The 21785-nt window shown below is 43.5% G+C and overlaps 1 protein-coding gene across 1 annotated transcript in view; it reads left to right on the top strand.

Moving 5' to 3' along the window:
- Npas3 (neuronal PAS domain protein 3) overlaps positions 1 to 21785 on the top strand; it is a 573957-nt gene that overhangs the window by 329038 nt on the left and 223134 nt on the right. Inside the window, exon 4 of the mRNA XM_052186732.1 lies at positions 5017 to 5106. Coding sequence (XP_052042692.1) covers positions 5017 to 5106 — 90 coding nt within the window. The remainder of the gene's footprint in view (positions 1 to 5016; positions 5107 to 21785) is intronic.

Raw genomic sequence — 21785 nt, 5'->3', positions numbered from 1 at the left:
GTAATTGTGAAATATGTTCTTTTTACATTCATAATGAGGGGGTGGAACAGATGGTGAGGGCTTGATTTAAAATAATCTGTCATTAAAATACCCTAGCTTACTGGGAACTCTTCTCTTTAGCTGGTGTTAGGTCACGGGAAAAGAATTCAGGGTGATCTCTTTCCCCTTCTGCACCAGAAAAAAGGAAGCACTAATTTCACGGTGGTAATAGACACATGAATTGTCCCTATGATGGTCCTAGTAAGGTTTTACTCTGAGAATTCTGGCTGTGGAGGAATGTGCTTTAAAAGGAAAGCAGAAACCAAACTGACAAATAAAAATCCATTTATCCCAATGCATTAAACATCCATACCCTTCCCTCATGGAACCGTGCCTAGTCCCCTACTCTGCAAAGGAACCAGCCTCATCACTTGATAAACACTATGAGGTGCCTCCAGCTTTGGAGGGTTAAGAAACAGTGGCATACACTGTCTGCAATATGTGATGTCAGGGGATATAAATTATAATTACAGGCATTATTATTCCAAGACACCATAGCTCCTACTTCTGCATCTGAGCCTCACTCCTGGTTGTCTGCCTCCCAGACTCACTGGGATGTGACAAAGGAACTCTCCTATCAGCCCTGTCTGCATGGCCAGGAACTGTTTTCAGTAATAAGAAAACTGTCTTGATAAATCAGATACTTGCATATCTTTAAAATGCTGTTTCTTACTGTTGCTCCTAAGGTTTTGTTCTCTGTCTGCCTTAAGGAAAGCCCCTAGATTTCAGGCTTTGCAGTAAATCTTCTGAGGAAGAGTGAGCGTTAACATTTGTGTAGGTTCTTTTTCATCTTAATCCAACCTTAGTTAATAATCAGAAAATTCTACATAGTGGGTAAGAAGATGTAATTAACCCTTTGACCCCAGAATCTTAATTGGCGCCTGTTGAAAACAGTGGGCAGTTAGAAAAATATAGTTTAGAAAGTAGCCTGTAGTCATTCAACAGATTGGTGTATAATGGCTCCCTCAACTCAATAATCTTAAAATTTTCCACAAAACTTTCAGATTAATCACATTTGGTTTCCCAAACTACGGATTGAATGGTTCCTTCCACCTCCCAATGTCCTTCGAAAATTGGGACATTGATATTAAATCAATATCGATGTTACCCTTCAAACTGATTTAAATAGCAGGGGGTAGCTAGCTAAGGGGGACAGCCTCGAGGCAGAGAGGAACAGCTAGCTTGACAGTGTGCCTTCCATCCCAGTTCCCTTCCTGGTCAGTAGCTGAAAGGTTGTCAAGCCTGAGTTATGGGGGTGTATCTCAGACTGTGGGTAGAGTTGGCCAGAATGAAAAGCAGACCATGGAAATGGGGTTAATTAACCAGATTTTTAAAACTTTTCCCTGCTCCTTAGGTAGATATTATATTGTGTGTATATGTGTGTGTGTATGTGTGTTCACATGCATGTTCACATGCATGTAGATGTTCATCTGTGTACAGACACCTGTCTGTGCATGGGTGCACATGTCCATGTGTAATGCGTGTCGAGCCTCAAAGTGGACTTTGGTGTTTTCCTTGGGAGCTCTCGCCTTATGCATCAAGGCAGGTTCTCTCTTATGTGATACCAGAGCTTGCCAGTCTCAGTCTGGACAGCCGGTTTATGCTAAGGATCCCATTTCTGCCTCCTATGCTAAGATTCCAGGTGTGTCTCCACACGTGCCTGGCCTTTATGTGGGTTCTTGATGTCTGAACTGCAGTCTTTGTGTTTGCACAGCAAGCATTTCACCTGATGTGCCATCTCCAGTTCCCCATTGTTGTTGTGAACTGGGTTGGCCATGTCTTTCAGACATTTGCACTGTCGTAGGTATACGGGCAGGAACTACTGTCACGAGACACACTCCTTTAATGCAAAAGGAGAGCTTGGTGGGTGTGGCATAGACATCTCTTCAGGACAGGCACTAAGTGTCAAAGAAGACTCACACCCAGAGCTGGATGTTGTAACAACATTCCTAAAACCCAGCTTGGGAGGGCTGGTGCAGCAGGATCACGTATAGTTTGATAGCAGTCTAAGCTATACTGCAAGTCTGGGAATCTGAGTGGGACTCTGTCTTTAACCAAAAACAAAACAAAACAAAAAATAAATACAAGTCAGGGAGAAAGGAAAGGAGGAAAGGGAAGGAGGGAGAGAAATGGGGATAGGATCTACTCTGACCCTGGTATTCTGAAAATCAGGGCATACATACACAGCTGATATAAACTGGAGGCATCCGAATGTTCAAACACTCTAATAACTCCTTAAACAGGACTCTTGGGAGTCTGATTTCCATCCCATCTTAGTCATCTGGAATGTGTGATATCAAGGGGAGAGGTAGGGCTGGGTTCATCAAGTCTGGATGTAGGGTTTATTCCCTTCTGGTTAAAGAAAGGTAAATAAGGCATGACTGTTGAGAAATTCAGTCTAACAGTAAGCCAGCTGAAACATCCCACTATTGTAAGGGCTTTAAAGTCATGGCAGCACGGAAGACTAAGGCACTGATTGACTAACTGACCTTATCCAGCCAAACAGCCCCCATGTGCCTTAGTTTCCTTATCCATGAAGTAAGGGTTCCATTATAGGGGATCATCTTCAGGTCGGCTCTATCTGTCCTTTGAACCCCAGGAGCCTTCTGGCTGTCACCCCACTCTCTTGTGACATCTCCACTGTCACTTGCTGAGGCATGCTATGGTTTGTAAAGATGACCTCTTAAACCCTCTCTGCGTTGAAAGTCCCAACAACTTAGTGGAATAGGAAGTCTAGCAAAGCCTCTTTCCTGGGGAAAGGTCGAAGGGAGGGACCCTAGTCTACCAGAGTTAGACTGTGTGAGGTAAAGATGTGTAGAAGCAGGATCCTTCCGATGCTTGAGAGGGGAAGCCTTTTCTCCCTGTAGTACTGGATTTCTGTGCCTAGCCAGGCCTGCCTGGTGCCAATGTACAGGATAGCAAAACTATTCTAATATTCTGTTCTGGGAATGTCAGGTCTGATCAAGTACTTTTGGTCATTTTGTCAATGGCAAGGATCCCTTAGCAGTATTTGTTTTGGGGAAACTCTGCAGAGCTGAGATGGTCTGATAGATTACCCCTGTAAACGTGACTCAGGAACTCTCCTTTATTCTACACCCTCCTTATCTTTTACCCCTAAGGACCTGATTCTACCATTGGGACAAATCATTGAAAACTATAATAAGAAATCATATGTTCCCTCTTAATATAAATAACTTCAGAAACACTCTAAATATTTAACTTCTCTTTAATCTACACATACTAAATATTTATTGGAAAACACTGATCTATCAGGACTCAGATACAACTCTCCAAAGCAAGATGGCTTGTTGCCTAACTTTGCTAAGTTTGTTAGTGTTGATGTATAGAGAATTTAGGTGATTATGGTTACTCTGTTGGTTATTTGAGGAAATTAAAGGATGGTACATGCGACAAGATATATAGTCAGTGTGAACTGTTAACATATCTATGTGTGGATTTGCTGCTTGTGTAATCTGCTTTTTGTAAAACAATGCAATCTGACCTTTGAGTTGTTTTCAGAACTCACTAAATTGGAGAGCAGAGTAAGGGGTTTCTACAGTTTTGAGCAAATGTGGGAAAATGTTTAAAATGGAAATCCACATTTCATGCTGACCTGTAAATGTATATTTTTGTAATCTCCTATATATAAATTAATTATCTTAACCTGTTTATCAGATACTGGCTAATTCGCAGAGTACAGAGATTCAATTCTCACATTGTTGGAGGTGTGAAAGACCAAGGTCAAGGCTTGTGTGTAGTCAGGGAGGGCCTTCATGAGACCTCATTGCATAGCAGAAGTCAGAGGACAAGAGGACAATGAAGAGAAGGCAGAGAAAGAGAGCCAAACTCATGCTTTGGAGAAGCTGCTCCTGTGGTGACTAACCCACCCCAGCAGGTACAGCATCTCCACATGCCTAAGAGCAGCGCTCTCTGCCCCAACCACCTCCTGGCGGTCCCACTCCCCACTCATCTCCTGATCTTTGGGGAACACATTTAAACCACAGAATCTGGACAATTTTTCCAGTATTCAAGTAGACCAAAATTGAGGTTTTCGAGAATGTATATTTCTGACTTCTTCCAACTGTCTCTATTTATACAAGCACGACATTAATGTGTCCATAAACCTTGTTCCAGACATAGGCTTCTGAACTTACAAGTTCATGGCCTTTGTTAATATCACTAAGATTTAAAAGTTCTTTGTCTGTGGAAACAGACTTCTGCAGCCTAGCCTGTTAAAGACAAATAATACCAAACAAAACCCCGTGAGGATGGCGGAGGGCATGAAATGCTTTTGATGACGGGAACTTGAAGCAGGCGATTCCTGATTGAGTGGAGTTGGAACTTGGACCCCATGGTGGTTGCCATCATTTGTCAAACCAAACAGGAACTAGAATCCTCATTTAGTAAAGTTAGGCTGAGACTTCTGAATGACAGATGACACTGAAGACAACTTTTATTCCCTCCAGTTTTTGTTAGTTTCTTCTTTCTGGTTTTGTTCCCAAGGGTGGTGAGTGAGATTTAAGCCCAGACACACCCACCCATGTACACTGACTCTTTCTGCTTTCTTTACCAATATAGGTACCCAGTGTGTGGAGAGCATCCTTTATTAATTAGTGATATTCATATCAATCAAGAACTAGAAGCCATTCCCCCTTTCCTTTCATTAATTTTCATTCCTTTCCAGGAGCTTACTGACTTGATGGCAGTTACCACTGACTCCCCCCAAATAAAGGCAATGTCTCAGAAAATCAGCATGGCCTAGACACATCGTGGTTGAAATGACAAAAACATAAAGAACTCTCTGAAATTGGAAAGATCTGTGGTCTTTAACCCACTAATTCATTCATATAATGCAATATAAACCAACTTAGGACTTTTATTACACATGAAGAAAAAATGGCCTCAATTCGCCGTGTTCCTTTATTAGTAGTATCTCTGTGTATATGTATTAACATAATTATTCTTTTTTTCTTACAGTCCCTGGATGGCTTCGTATTTGCACTAAATCAAGAAGGAAAATTTTTGTACATTTCTGAAACCGTCTCTATCTACCTAGGCCTCTCACAAGTAAGTTGAACAATTTAGATTCTTGGCACTAAATGCAAAGTCTCTTTCGGCCCACTGTTTTTCCTTCTAAGAGAGATGCTCTGCTTAGCATGAATTGTCTAATTTATTCTTTAAGGGTCTCTACCTGACTCTTCTAAGTCAGAGAAGCCTGTCTGTGTTGGGCTTTTGGAATAAACTTGCGCTCAGAAATTTGAGTTTCCTTCCCCACCCCACCCCCAAGGATCATTATTAATTTATTGAGAACAAATGAAGTTTCTTCCCTTGGTTGTTTTGAACTTTGAAACCCCAGTGCCCGGTAGGATAGGGACACACTAATAGTGCTTCCCTTGTGTCCTATTACTGGATGTTTATGGAGTGCCCTGTGCTATCCTGGGAGCTGACACAATGGCAGGAGTCATTTGGAGTCAAGAAATGCTGAAAGACACCATTAAAATGTGTTGCGGGGAGGGTTCCTGCCAGGAGAGAGTACGCTGCCTTGGCAAAATCTGCCTGTCGCTGGAAGACAATTTCATAAAATAAAGCTGCCTTTCATGGTTTGCCATTTAATTGCTCACATGTGTTTGTCGGAGGGTAGAAGAGAATGCAGAAGCTTGTAGGGCAAGGGACAGAATCCTTGATTTTTCTCCAGAAACAAAAACACTTCGATTCTGCTGCATTCTGAGGCCCAGGCTGCAGCTATAGATGGCCCGTCTATCCTGAAATAAGGTCTTCCATTCAGCTAATTATCCAGATGTTTTGGCCATGAAAGCTCCCAACATCTGGGTATCTGTTCTGGTACAGGTGATTGGCTGAAACTGACCCTTTTCATGTGGTGGTTGACATGCAGCCTCTGTAGGAAGGCTCTGTATGTCTGTGATGATCTGCCAAGCTGGATAAACTACCTCTCCTTCAACTGCCTCCAGGCTAACGATGGAGATAAGAGTCTCTGGTCCCCTCACAAACAGGTCCCACCCAGGCTCAGAGCTTCTGAAGGTTGGCACAGCTCAAAGGAAACATCCAGCTTGGCTGGAACCTTCTGGCTGTTAGTGGGGTTTACTGGGAAACAGCTAAATCAAGGAAGACATTGGGAAATAATAGAGAGATCTGGCATTTGAGGAGGGCTGGGGAAGGAGCAGAAATCCTGCCAAATTTGATTATTTGCTGTTGAGATTCCAAATGGGGGATGCAATCATGAGCCTTTCCTTGGAGAACATGTGTGCTCTTGACTGTAGTGTGCACACCAATTTCTTGTGGAACTCTCAAAAAACCAGGGGATGGAATCTGATGGGTGTTAACTTGGAATGCCTCCTCCTAGATCTCCCAAGATCTCTCTTCTGTTGTAGCCTCCAGTAGAGATTTTAATCTTAATCTGTTTGGGAATCTGCAATTCCAAGCAGGGTGCACCCCTGTGTTGTTAACAGCAAGTAGAGCTGGGAAGCCACTGTTGGGATTCTCTGATGCCGAATTCCTGGTTTATGTGGAGTTTCCAACAGAGTTTAATAAGCCAGTAAAGAAGAAGGATGAATAATTAGTTTAAGCAGGTAAATGCTAATTAGGGAACTCCTGAAAAGCATCCATTATATACTAGCTGCAAACACATTTTACAGCCCTGGTTAGTGGTGTAGTCCAAATTCTGTCAAGGCAACTGCATTTTCTGTAATTGAGATGTGTATGTTTGCTTTGCATAACAGATGGCTCTGTATGCGTAGACTGATAGCTAGGAAAATAATAATTGCATTATTCTGGCCAAAAGAATATTAGCTCTTGGGTTTTGGCCATTTCAGGCAGTCCTCCTGCCAGCACAGCATATGCACATATATGGATTGGATTTTCAAGGAAATTGATGCGTCTGGAATAGTGTGGCCATCTGAAATATCATCTGTTCAAGGGAAATTTGGCTTTAACCCTATGCTAGTTTTTCCTTTCTTTCTCTGTATCACTGCTGTAACACTGAAAACTCTTTTCTTACCACGAGAAACAAATAACGGTGCTCTCTAAAGAGACCACATAAAAATGGTGACACAGTGTCTGGCACCTTCTGTGAGGCCAGCCACTCCTCTTCCTGTAATTGCACTTTGAGTGGGCAGCAGGAGTCAGTGGGATAACTTCCGGGTGCAGAACCGAGCCACTGCATGCCTGGCCATCTCCTGTGGGTGCTACAGTGTGGGTATCGGCAGACATGCCTAGGAAGAGGCTGGCAGAGTGATGAGTTTGGAAGCAAGGTATAACTACAAAGATGAGGGCATAAAGTAGGAGATGGGAAATTTTTGCCCTTACCAATTTAGATGGGCTTAGAACGGAAGTCTAAGGAAAATTGTGGTTGATATTAACATTGCACATGTTGTCAGTACAGAAACCACGACAGGGAGCTCCAAAGGAGCTGAGGTTCTGCATCTGAACAGGACCATAAAGGTCCCTACACCATGACCCTTCCTGGGTGTCTCCAGTTCCATCTTGCAGAATTGAGGTGCAGGGTTCTCAAGGGTGACATCCAAAGAAAATATGATCTAAGCATTTATTCTTTCAGCATACACACTCGACAGATACCCAACATGTGAAAGTCTAGACATGAAAAAAAGCATCCATTCCTTTCTATGTGGATTTGCTAGAGAGTGTGTGACTCTATCTATTCCTCGGGGAACTGGCTGTAGGCATGTGAGCATAGCAGTGTCCAAGAGAACAACATAGCTACAGCTGCATTCTTAGTCACATAATATTCCTGTCTCCATTTTATTCTTTCACCATGTGAAATGGCTTAGGCTTAGAAGAGAAGTAACATTCACTTTTTGCACACGAGGAATCCGAATGAGGAACTTCCACTGAGTACTGTGGGGCAGCCTGGGCTAACAGATGGCCAAGCAGGCTTCCTTGTCTGCTTATCTAACATCTGAGTTTTGGATTTGTGGGCCTCTCTCTAGGAAGTATTCTTGTAGCTTTGGGATGATGGAGCAATAGTGGTGTCCCAGCAGCCTCCTCTGCCTTGCCAGATAGACAATAGATAGATAGGTAGGTGATAGGTAGGTAGGTAGATAGATAGATAGATAGATAGATAGATAAACAGATAGATGATCAGGAAAGAAAGAGAGAAAATGCTTAGCTTCCGAGGTGCAGTTTGCCTTTGGGAGTGGCAGTGACTGCCAGGAGCCAGGAGCCCTCCCCTGAGGAGGGGACCCCGTAGCAGTGCTCTTTTAGTCTGCGTAGAGACGGAGTGCACCTGTAGCAGTGCTCTTTTGGTCTGCGTAGAGTCGGAGTGCTGTGTGTCAGTGGTGCTCTGCACCTAGAGCTGGTGGAGGCGGCTCTGCTCCCTGCAGTAATGGAATTGGCAGGGCTGAAAATGAAAAGAGAAAACAGAATGGCTCTCCCAGTGTTGAACATGCAGCCGTGCTCTGAAGCCAGCTTTTAGGAAGTTGCTTCCAAACCAGAAGGAGCATTCTCACCAGAGAATCCAAAAAAGCCAACACATGGTAAACAGAAAGCATCTCTAGTTGATATCAGACTTAAAGCTTGGGGTAATATTTATATGTTGACTATATCTCCTCCTTCCAAAAGAAGATTTAAGATAAATGTATATCATAAAAAATGGTAACAAAGTAGAATAAGGAAAAAAGACAAATAACAAGGGGTACTATGTTACCACAGGGGTAGAAAAACCATAAATATGTGCTTTAAATGCAGCATGGAAGAGATTTAATAAAGCTTTCCTCTCAGCTGGGTGCTTCCTGGCAACCAAAGCCAAAAAGGGAACTACAACTAGATGGACCATTAACAACAATGAGACACTACTCCTCAAGGAAACTCAAGTTTTTCTGAAACTTAAATCTGAAAGTAAATGCCGCATAGGATTCTTTATAGACTACACAAGTTATTATTATGAAGCCTATATTATGATTATGACGAGTTCATCCACTTCCCTAGAACTCACACTTCCAGGCTATTCATGGCCAACACAAACATGAGGCAGAGAACACAGAGCTCAGTGGACTGGGGGATAAAAGTGGACTCACAGCTTCTCAAAATACTTCATAGGTGAGTGGGAGGCTGGAAATGAAGGTGCAGATGTCGCCTGGGCACACACCCTGGACAGCATTTGTCCCGTCTACCAAACCCTGTGTACAACAAAATGGGCTATAGCACAAGCATGAAACCTGGAAATAAGTACTTCATAATAGCTCAGATATCTCATCCACCAGCTGAAGACTCTCTCACAGTGACTCTGACCACTCCCCTGCTCTCCTCTCCCTTACTCCCCATGCCTGCCCTCCTACAAATCAGCCTTTGACCATGGCAAGCCAGTCAGAAGGAAGCTCCAGGTGGTTACAGATTGGCTGACTCAAAGACAGCTTGCTTAGGGTAGAATGGCCACCCTGAGATGAAACCTGAAAGGGGTGAAGGTGAGAACATGGCAATAGTATATTTTTTAACCCATGCAGACATGTATTTACCACAAACTCCTTTCCCCATCCTACCGTTCACCTCTGTAGTTTAGATTCCACTGCATTTGTTGTATAGAACGGCAAATAAAATTATAGCTACAGCACACAAATACAAGGTCAAATAAATGACAGAGCTCAGTCTATTTGTGCAGCTATTCTGAAAGGGAGCCATGGTGCCAAGTGTGGTTTATTTGAATAATAAAGAAGAATTAGATTCCCCTGATAACTTGGCTGAGGGCCAATAAATCACTGGAGGTTAAAGAGGCTGCAACTGCCTCGCTTTTCTCTTGCTTTTCCAAGGCATGAGCTCAAACTCTCCCATGCCTCGCTTCCCAGTGCAAATCATGGGGCTAGTGTATGGTTAACACTCTCCGTCTGTCCGTGTGTTTGTGTGTGTGTGTGTGTGTGTGTGTGTTTGTGTGTGTGTTTGTGTATTCACTCACACATATACATATCTGTATATACACATACATATATGTGTGTATGTGTATACATATGCATATACATATACATACATATACATATACATACACATATGCATACGCATACGCATACACATATACATATACATATTGAGGGCTGAGTAAAGGAGATGTAAGCTTTCCTTAGGAGTCATTACTTTTGTTTGGTATCAGTGCATCCTACAGAGTAGAATATAAAGACCAGAAATGTAAGCCACCCCAGGGCTCACAAGGGTGGGGACAAGTGTTTGCAGTCTTACAATTGGTTTCTAAATGTATGCAATACTGGGATAATTGGCATGCCTTTACTAAACATGTACAAATATAGCCTTATATCTTCCTTTTACAAGCCTTTCAGGCAGGAAGTTAAAAAGTTAAAAACATGAAGTAGTAAAGTACATGCGTTCCCTCCCACCACCGGGATCCGTCTGCATTTTTCTCCTGTACTAATCATAAAAAGTTCATCATTTGTGCATGTAACAAAGAAAAATGCCCCTTTGAACGTGGAAGCTCTGAGGGTTCAGAGACTACCGAGCAAATATAAGTATCAAAATAATTCAGAAACAGTACAAGGCGCGGTGGCACATTATCAATTTACAGCATTTAAATTGATAAATGCTTGGTGGTGACGGCCTACAAGGGCACTTTGAAAAGCAAAGAGCGACCTGGCGAAGAAATTGATTTTTCCCCCCCGAAAATGACTGCATGATGCATCATTTGACTGCATGCTGTCCGAGTGCTTGACAGAGATAATCTCGCCAATCCCACGGGTGACCTTATCGTACGCACCAGGGCAGCTTTGTCTACGGTCTGACTTTGTGTATGTCAAGGTTCCTCCCGGCAGGATCCTTGGGGGGAAAAGTTCCTCTGTTCAATCCAGATATTGAACTGCTAGCTCTCCCCTTTCCCTTCCGCCCCACCCTCCCAAATAGGCAAGCATGCCTCTTTCTTTCCTCCGTAATTCTGAGCAGCTGGCAGAGCCTGCGGCCAGCCAGGGCTGCGTATCTTTGCGTACTCCTCGATGGACTCATAGTCCCCATAGCTATTAGGTGATCATGGCAAGGATCTTCCTTATCAGGCACTGTCAAGGGATTTCCTAACGTCAGGGGACACGCACCATCTGAGGCCAAGTGGAAGAAGCCAGCCCCTTACCCTCGTCCTGTTCCCTCTCTCGTCCTGTGACTTCTGTCTCAGAACCATGAACCAGTCTTAATTGACAGTTATTCAGTCATTGAGGTGCTGATGGGCTTATAACTTTAAAAGTATGCGGCATTGACTGCACAGCCTAGGTTGCGTGTCCCCAAGAGCCTTTGCCGTTGACGCCTAGGAGCCATCTGTGGGCGGAGATTTTAGTAAGTGATGAAGTTTCCACAGTACCCCTTCATATCCAAAAGCATTTCATTCCTAAAAAGAAAAAATCTCTACCCTTCATTTCTTCTGTTGCCATACATGGGCACATGCGTCTGTGTGTTTACCAGCCATCTTCCTACCACACAGCTTGTCCTTGATAATTACAATTCCTGATTAGCCATTTCTTGAAAGCAGCAAATCCCCTGCCTAGCATGGCCCCCCAAAGCTCCACTCCCCACTGCCTCTGCCACCCTCAGTTCACCATCCTCAACCCCTTTTACCTCCTCCTTTCATCCACAACATTAATTCTGAGTGAACAAGACGTGCTTCCTTGCATCTGACAAGATTTGCTGCAGTCTCATGCGACAAAAACCCAACACTCATTCCAGATTCAGAAAGTAGGATTTATAACAGCATTTTAATTTAATGTTGGATGTCGAACATATAAAGAGATCACAGTAGTACTAGAGCTGGAAATTGATGCCTTTTTTATTAGTGTCCTCTCAGAAGTGGGGGAGACGCTGTTTGTGCAGTGGAGCACAGAGCAAGCAGCCCAGTCAGATGAATGAGGATATGCTATCTGCAAGGAATCATATTTCAAACCACTGTCGGCCTCTATTGATGTGCGCAGAGTTGAAAGGTTATGCTAGTAAATGCCATCCGAATTTCCAGCATCAGAAATCGGTAGAATAATCTGCTGCCTGTCACTTTGTACTCAGCCTACATGGACTGCGTGGGCACGCTTAACTTAGTTTAATTCCAAATTAATTCCTTATTACTAGTGCATTTCTCTCTCTTCTCAATACCTTCCCCAGTCCCCAAATGGGACTGGATTTTTTTTTTTTAACAGGCCTTTAAAGGAGGCCAGTGTCAGTAGAAGAAATTTACTGTGGCATCCTATATGAGAATCAGGCTATTTTTATTTATTCCCAAGCAGAAGGCTAAACCACAGGACCTCTGGGCAAAGGAGACCTTTCTCGTTAGACTGAATCACGGGCTCCCAGGACAGTTCGGGATAGGCTCGCCACTGTCAAATGTACAAACTGAAGATCTTCGATGTCTTAATTCTGGCATTAAAGTGAGCAAGCGAAGAAATGAGACGCAGTGTCCTCCATTCTGTAGAGAAAGAAACATAAAGTCAGAAATGGTTCCGAAGGAACACACTTGCTTTATGGGTGTGCTGGACAAAATGCTATTTTCCAGTTCATTTTTGAATTAGAACATGGAACCAAAGTAAGATGCAGGAAATTTAGCTATCATTCTAAGTCTGTAATTTATTCATTTTTAAATAATGAAACGGTGTTTTCCTGAATTAAGCCATGTATTATTCATGCAGGCATAGGCAGTGTAATGTCCCCGGATTTCTAGAAAGCAGTGTACATTTCTTTGCCTGGCAAGCACTATTTTCTATATGGTATTAATTTTATGGATTATTTTATTATGCAAAGTTGGAAAGTAAAGATAATTTCTGTCCATAATGTGGTGCTTATGTAGACAATATATGCAAAATAATACCCTGTACCCCGGCCAGCATCCCTCCTCAGTTAGCCTGGGCCCTGGGAGAGGGTGAGCAAGAGCAAACTGCTCAGATCAAGGACAGGAAATAACTTGACCTGCAGAGAAGGGGGTCAAAAAAAATCACTAAATTCACACAAAATTCAAATTTCCGTCTCTAGATGTACACGCTCAATCTGTCTTAGGGTTTAGGGCTAACATGAGACATCATGGACAGGGGTAATATTGTAGCGATTTCAGATGAAAAAATAGTAAGAAATTGACTTTGGGTGTTTTGCATAAATTCTAGAACTAGACTGATAACCTGAGAATTGATGTTGGTTTTAGACACCAGGCATCCTATGGCTTTCTGCTTTTCTTATCCTTTCTCCTTCGTTTGGAAAATCTCATTTTCCACAAACCACCACTTTTAAAAAGAATGATGTCAGCCCATTCAATTATTTTAGCTATTTTGATAAATATGTGTATTTATATGCAGATATGCTAATGAGCGGATACTATTGGCTATATTCTGGGTTATATTGGATATATTTGGGTTTTGCACCTACTCTGTTTCTTGTTTTCAGATATAAATAATTTCTGATTGACTAAATGGCAAACCTGATTTTCCTTTGCTCTCTCTCTCTCTCTCTCTCTCTCTCTCTCTCTCTCTGTCTCTCCTGACTCCTGGAACTACAAATTTACCACATTCAATAATAAGACAGAACCTTCCTCCTAGGCTGTTAATTTTTAATGTGCTGGCAGATTAAATCTATTGCTTTCGATAACCACAGAAACTTTTTGAGAGCAGGAGAATGTATGCAAAGAAAAGTTTTCCCTAAGAAGGAAAAAGGTGGTTTGAGAATGGGCGTTTTTCAAGGATGTTGAAGGCCTTGCCTTCACACTAGTGAGCCTACAGTATGCTTTGATAAATCTTGAGAGTTTTTGGACAAGAACAGCATTTGGGTAAAATACCATCAATTATATTTATGGTTTTACTGTTGTTGTTTTGTTGGGCTTTTTGTTTGTTTGTTTAGCTTTTTTTTCCAGTCTAAGTTTGGACAGAAGTCAACTTTATATTAAGAAGCCCTACCCATTTTGGCTTTCTTAAGAGTAGCAGCATTATTCTAGAAACATGATTTCTTTCAGCCCTGTTTTGCAATGCAGGCAGTGGCCACTGGCTACCAGCCGGGAAGGGCTAAAGCTTGAAGGGACAGAGATGTTGGAGAAGGTAGCACCAATCTCAGATTTTCATTATTCCACCATCTTGATTTCCAAGATGTTTGTTCCTGCTGTAATACCTGAGTCTAGCAAATCAACCTTTCTAATTATTAAACTTGGTGTTTATTAGGAGTTCAACTTAGTCCAACATAGGAAATATACAGAGAAACACTTCTAGGAAATTCTAGCCCCAAGGTGATTCTTTTGGAGGAAGTGTAAAGTTTGCCTTGTTTTAAGAATGTTAAAGCTGATGACATGCCAAAGACTCCACAAACGTCGGTTGGTGCTACAAAACGCTTCCGTAAGTGCTGTGTTGCTTTCTTCTTCCTTTTGACCACACAGAGGACCTTTAACCCCATAATCTCGATGGTGTGTGACGGCATACAAGAGAGGTACAGAGATGCGGTGTTCAAAGGCATCGCCATGTTCAGATCCCATGTGGGGATGACAGTAGAAAAGCAGGCATTCTGTTGAAGGGCTCACCCTTGCCTGTGAGCATCAGTATTTCCTGGTAGGCTTGGTCGCCGAGAGTCACGAAAATGTCCTTTGCCATTTATCGAAGTCTGCATGTTGCAGAGCCCAGATGACACAAGTTCAAGAAAAATGGAGGTTGGAACAAACCCTGAAATCACCATCTTTCCACCTCCTTAGTTGCAGGTGAGAGTATGCAAAGACCAAGAAAGGGCCATGCTGCTCCTCTGCTTTTCGGAGCCTCTTCAGTCAAGGAAATGGGGCCAATCACTAGGATTCAGTCAGCTCTTTAGTAGAAGTGTGGGCTTGCAACCTTGGGTGTGGTATACATTGAAATTACAGGAGTTGAAGATATTTCGAAAATGTCACAACCGCTCTGTGACACTGGCTGATATGTTTATCCATTCATTATCCCGGAGAACACCTGGGGCGGTGCTCAGGAAATCAGATAGTGCCTTTTAAAATAATTATAAAAGAAGCCTAGATTAGCAGGCAGACAATCCTGAATCACGATGTTACTAATTTTGAACTGTTTGGGGGGCATCAGCTTCCAAGTCACAACAGTGTAATAACTGACTACAACTGTCAGCAGTCCCGAGAAGACAGAGTGCCAAGTCTGACTATTTCTAAAACGCAAATGTTTCCTGGAGATGAGATCCAAGCATTCATTTTCTGTTTATAAAATTAAGACACTCTGTCGGTGACATTTCCTATTGTCGCTTTCTGGCTGTGTTCTTTTGTATGTGTTAGACATCTAGTCGGCGGGGAAGCAAGAAAATGAGCCTGGACCGGGATCTTGGAGACCTGACTGGGTCTTATCTGTTCTCCTAACAGGCCCCTAACCTTGAGCAGCCCACACTGTCATTTTTAAGGTTTCCAAGGCCTCTGCTTTACAATCTGTTCGCTCACAGTTCACTTAGCAGTGGGTACTTGTCCTGTCGTTCCCTTCCCCGCCCCCACAAGGTGCTGGGGCAGCGTCAGGAGCAGGAGGCTGGAAGAAGCCTATCTTATTTTTAACCTTCAAAGGAATTTAGCTGAGCAGATGCTACACTGAACTAGTCAGAGTAGAAAGGAAATGATACGGCTTCTAAAGGGCACAACTCGCATATCTACTGGGCTAAAGTAATTCTGGCAATGCTTCAAAGGATATAACTTTGGATGGCAAAGTAGGTAGGCTGTGCAGTGAGATCACATATGGCAGGCTGTCAAAGTCGCCTACACTTTCCGTACATTTATATAAGTGCAAATGGAGCCTCTTAGACGGAGTCCCCAGCAATTTCCTGCTAAGACTGCTTTCAGATTATCTGATATTATTTGACTAAATTATCTCTGTAGAAGCCGAGGACAACTTTTATGATCAAATATTTTGAAATTAGTTTTCCTCGTTGGCAGATTATCTGAAATATGAATTGCTCTCGTCTGAGCACTCGAAATTGAAAGGCTTTTGGTAATGGCAATTATACAAAAACAAGGGTACTGAAGTGCTGTATATCACGCTGAAGGGGATATGTTTATAGGTCAGTGATGTCAATAACGGGAGTTCTTACAGATTCTTCGTCGTTACCCTTTCGTTCCCAGCTACTGCAAAAGGACAGACTGACGTTCTTTTTAACAAGGGTATTTCATTTCGAGAATGTATACTGATTTTACTGACTCCAGGCATTTAAACGTAGTCAATTCATATTTATTACATTTCCCAAACCTTTCAGAGGGTGTGTGAGGATGTGGAAAATGGGGAATACATTAAGAACACATAAAAGTCTAAACAGGCCTGAGGTGGTGCTCTGTGCTCCTTGCAGCTTCTTGGGGATGGTGTCCTTTTGCCCCGTGGTCTTCTGTCCACTGGCGTGACTTCACGATCAACGCATGTAATGGGTACGCTTCACCTGTTATGTCCCTACACTGTTCAAAGAGTCTTCAGTCAGGGAGGCTATAATGCTAGATATTGTTGGGTGAAATTATTACCACCATTTCATAGCTAAGAAAACTGAGGCGCTGAGATTAAGTCCCTTACAACCAGAAAGTAAGAGAACCAACACTGGAGCGGATCCCACTGTTAGCTGTGGTTACCAGTTGCTCCTGGACAGTTGTAATTAGCATATCACTTTAATTCATTCAAGTTTTATGGGTTTAAAAACCCCAAGACTTGGAGCAATCAAGCTTCCAGCTTAGAATGGTGAGAGAGAGAATTTTTCCATGCCAATATATGGGAAACCTTTAGGGAGGTTCCATAGAAATCTCTGAAAATTCAGATCTTTAAAAATATGCCAAGTTTCAACAGTGGGACTTGGTAATCAATAATAAGGGTAGAAACCCAGGTGTCTATGGTTCTTCCATGTGCCAGAAACAGCTCTACTCCTGTTGATAGCTATGGCATCTTCCCTGTTGCCAAGGACACCATCTCTAAGTGCTGAGGACATGGTGGCCGGGAGATAAGGCCTTCACATGGCCTCAAATATGTCATTGAGTGCTGAATGTTGCATGTTGCCACAGAATCATAGAAATGGTGAATGCCTGTGGCTAGCTCTGCCTGGAGGGATTTGCAAAGGATTGGCAGAGGGCTGGCATCTCAGGTCAGGCAGAGGGCTGGCATCTCAGGTCAGGCAGAGGGCTGGCATCTCGGATCAGGCCTTATGGCCATTCCCAATGTGGAAAGGAGGGAGGTGGTTCCTTCACCAGGCAAAGGTGAGGCACATTTGCACAGTTATTTCTTGTGGTGAGAGAGACACCTTGGAAAGGAAGTCCGTGAACTAGGAAGGCAGACATGGTTCTTTAGGACCTTGGGAGCCATAAAATGTTTCAGAAGAAAGTGTGCAGTACTAAATCCATGCTTTAGGAGAAATAAATTTGGTCAAAAAAAAGCAAAATAGATGGTAGAGAGTATCTTCCATTTAAGACTTAAAAATAGAAAATGGGTTAAATGGGGCATGTCCCTGGAAATCCCTGGTGGGGGATTTAAAAGACCTTTTTTTAGGGGAGGCTGACATCTGGGTGGCAGAACTATGGAAGAAAGTGTTTTACAGCTTAGTTTGGCTTACAGTGTGTGACCCTCAGGAAGCCTGTGGGACATCTGTTGAAAGGGCTTTAGAAACTGGAGAGAGAGGCTTGAGTTCACAGTTCCAGGTGGGAAAGTGATTGGTGATTAAATGGTACCCACCCACAGCCACAGCAATTAGAGCCTCAGAAAAGGAAATTGCAATTTAAGGAGAGAGAGTTGGGACCGGAGAGATAGCTCAGTTGGGAAGAGCACTTGCCCCTCTTGCAGAGGATCAGAGTTCATCTATGCTTGTAAGTCCATCTCCAGGAGATCTGATACCCTCTTATGGCCTCTGTAGCTACAGAAACATGCATATACTTTAAAAAACATTTTTTAAAGGAGTTGTGGGGCTGCTAAGAAGGTAGCCCTGAGAGATTCCCATTCCCTCATAGGCAAGAGGGAGGGAAAGCTGTATGGGTAGATGATCAGGTAGTGAGATCATATTTATAGAGGATCTTCCCCAAGAATCATGAGAAGCTGTCATTGGGAAAGCCGAATAAAAGACACACAGAAAGCACGCTATTGGATGTCTGAACTAGAATAGAAAAAAGCCATTCCATCCTCTAGGGAGAAGATGGCCAGTATTTTGGATCCCTGGGGAAGGCTGACCCCTGATGCCATGGTTAAAGGGCAAGAGGCACAGGTGCATTCAGGAAGAAGTGGCACACTGCCAAGCCATTTGATGGTAAGGAGAGGGGGAAGGTAGCCTGGAGGGAGGGGGCAAAGAAAGGCTTGGGGATTGTCTAGGCAGATAAAAGGCAGACAGATGACATTGAAGTTGAGGCAACTTCAGTACTATGTTGTAAGGTCAGAACAGGGATGGGGGGAGTCACTAAAGGTTTGAGGGAAGGGCCATCCATGGTTTTGAAAGGAAAAGGATGACAGTGGAAAGGAACCACAACATAAGTAAGGCAAGCTCTCACACGTTTGCCACAGCAAAACCGAAGGATGGGTCTCCTGGAGGGAAATAGGGGAAGGAGGTGAGACAGAAAGGGATCCACACGAGTCCTCACCTGTGTGCTAAGACTGACAGCAGCAGTCTCATCATGCAGGGATGCAACCATGATAGCAAACACATGGAAAGGTCAGAGCAGAATAGGCCAACTGTGGACAGAGGACAGGGTGATGTCGTTCCTTCTCTGCCAAGCCTCATAGAGGTGTGATATGGGAAACATGAGAGGTAAGGGTGGGTTCCACTATAGACAGCCCCCTGCATCGCCTGCTGCTGTCCTGTCACTCAGTGTTGTTCTTTAGCCATCTGCTGCCCAGGTCCTTCCCATTGCTATCAGATGAGGAAGGCCACCAAGCCAATCAGAACCACAGGCTGCGTTCCTTACTTCCCACCCCATTCAATTCTGAATTGAATTTCAGTCTTCACCAAAAGGGAACATTTCTAACATTTGTAACTTTGAACTTATGCTCGCATGCTCCTATTTATACTCTTACCTCGCAGTCCATGGGATAAGTAATTTTGCCAAGTCCCTCTGGATTCGTAGGGTCCCCAGCTTCCCTCCATGTTTCTTGCTACAGAGATATATTGTGGTGGTGGTGCAGCGTCAGTCTCAGAAAGCAAGGGGGGGGGCCCTTTGGGAAGCGCTCAGCAAAGGAGGCAGCTTGCATCATCATTTAGAATGTAGATTATTTTAAAGTTTCAAAAACACCTTCAGGCTTTAAAGATTCGTTTCTAAATCTTACCTTTAGCTGGCAGTGATCAGAGAGAAAGCTGCTTAATAATTGTCACTGCGCTCCACCTGCCTCAGTGACGATTTGGTTCGTGTCAAAATAGATTATATTAAACTTTGGAAATATATCTCAATTCTGGCTTCTGTGGCTTGGAGAAGAAGAAATGGAACAAGGAGAAAAGATGGAGAGGAAAAAAGAGGAAGCTCATAAAGAGTAAACGCCCCTCTTAGCTCCCCACCCCCACAGCCCTCCCTGGCCTTTGCACTTCCTAGAACAGACCTGTGGCCAACTACCGCTCTACAAATATTTAAATGGAATGTGTAAAGTAAGCCGTGATCTATGCCTGCTTGCAAAAGTGGGCCTATTAAATGAAACAAATGTGTGTCTGTTTCCAGCTGAGGCTGTAATGTGTGGGCTAGTGTAGTGCCAGCTTTGCTCTGCAGTCGGTGTCATAAAGCACACAGTTTATAGTACCGTATGAATTTGTGGGGCTGATTGCTTTATTATATTCGAGTGTAAATTTTTCGTCCCTTTTGGTTCCACCACCATTCCCAGAGAATACAGGTTTTGTGCCGATATGATGTTTCCTAGCTTTAGGCGTGGCCTACGCCTACTCCGGACCGTAATTTACTTTCTGGTGTCTGTCGCCTTAAGCTTGCCTTCTGACTAGCTCGTTGAATGATGTGCTAATCCATTATATTTTTCAGACAAGTGTATCGACCAGTATAAACAGACTGGAGGGCACAAGCCTAAATGAAAGCTATACTTCCCTGAATCATTTAAGAAGCTACGGCTTGGTGGCAGTGTGAAATAACCCGGCTCTCTACATTAAGTAAAGAAGAGATCTCAATAAATAAAACAAAACATTGAGATCTCCCCTGCCTGTGGGCGCGAGGCCCCAGCTCCACCTGCTTGCCTCTCTTGTTTGAGCAGGATCAGAAGAGAACACTTTAACAGTGTTCTCTTCTGATCTACATCTGGACTGACACCCAGAGCTCAGGGTCCCCGACACCTGTGAGGCATTCTTACAGGATCCTAGGTGTGTTTCACTTGAAGTCACAGACATTACTGTGGCATGTTTATACAAATAAAGAGCAGAAAGCAGGCACTTGAGGAAGTGCACCAGGAGAAGTAATTATCCTTGGATTGGAACCCTCCAAGCCCTTCTCTTTGAGAAGAGGGTGAGTGGGGTTGAGGAAAGTACATTTCAAACCAAATCTTTCCTTTAAAAAGAATATGTCTGTGGAGCCCACACTGTATCATTTGCAAGGCCAACGCCATAGTGGAAGTACTTCTCTCAGGAGGAGAATTACTTCTCTCAGGCTGAGAGGTAGCTCAGTCAGTAAAGCTCTAGTCATGTGAGGATCTTCATTCAAACCCCAACATTAATTCAAAAAGCCAGGCCTGCCGGGTGGTGGTGGCGCACGCCTGTAATCCCAGCACTTGGGAGGCAGAGGCAGGTGGATTTCTGAGTTCGAGGCCAGCCTGGTCTACAGAGTGAGTTCCAGGACAGCCAGGGCTACACAGAGAAACCCTGTCTCAAAAAAACAAATCAAAAAAAAAAAAAAGCCAGGCCTAGTAGAAGGATTTTAGCAATACCCACCTAACTTTCACATAGACACACACACACACACACACATTACTGAGGAAAGAAACCAAGCTGCTGGTACTTCAGTTTGGTCCCTCTAAGCTACCTGTCTAAGCTGCCACATAGCTGGTACCAAACCATGTGGAGGAAATAGCAAAGCAGTTCCCTGACTCTCCGATGAGAAGCAGGGTTCATTTTCTTCCCAGGGGCCTTTGATTCCTGTTGCTTTTATGCCCAGTTGTACTAAGGATTACTTGTGCCTCCTTAGATTACATATTAAAAACATTACATCCTTCTGATAACACTGCTATGCTCTCTGGGGTTTTAAGCTTAAGTGTGTGTTTGGTTGTTCTGCTCCTTAGTGGTGAGGTAGAGCCCATAGCAGTTGCCTCAGACTCCATGCCTGTAGCCCTCACTGGATGATGGCAGTGACCTCGGTTTGGGGACTCCTCTAGCATGGCATGGGGAGCCCTCCCTACCTGCCCAACACAGCCTTTCTGATGCCTGGCTCTTTTCAGGATAAAGGAAATTAAAACCTTATTTTAAAAGAGTGACTGGGCAGAACCTGAGCAAGAATGACAACTTAAAATTCAGAACCTAAAGATAACAGTGACCTCTATAAGGAGAATTGGCTTAGGAATCCTTTGTTCTAAAGGTCAATAGCTATAATTTAGATCTGGGAGCCCCCATGTCCCAATCCCCACCTTGTGTTAAAGAATCAGCCCTTGTTTGGAGGCTACTGGTAAGAACCTTTCAGAAGTAAGACTTAATGAGAAACTGTAGGTTATTGGGGCATGCCTTTGAAGGTGACTGTGGGACTCCAGCCCCTCAGTCAGTCTTTCATTCCTAGACACCATGAGGTGTGAGCACCTTGCTGTGATTCCCTGCCTCACTGAGCTAGTCAGCCTTCTGTTGTTGTCACAAACTACTTGACACCATCAACTTAAGAAGGACTCCAGAGG

The sequence above is a fragment of the Apodemus sylvaticus genome, chromosome 6 (assembly GCF_947179515.1).
Source record: "Apodemus sylvaticus chromosome 6, mApoSyl1.1, whole genome shotgun sequence".
Lineage (NCBI taxonomy): Eukaryota > Metazoa > Chordata > Mammalia > Rodentia > Muridae > Apodemus > Apodemus sylvaticus.
This window is presented reverse-complemented; position numbering and strand designations above follow the sequence as displayed.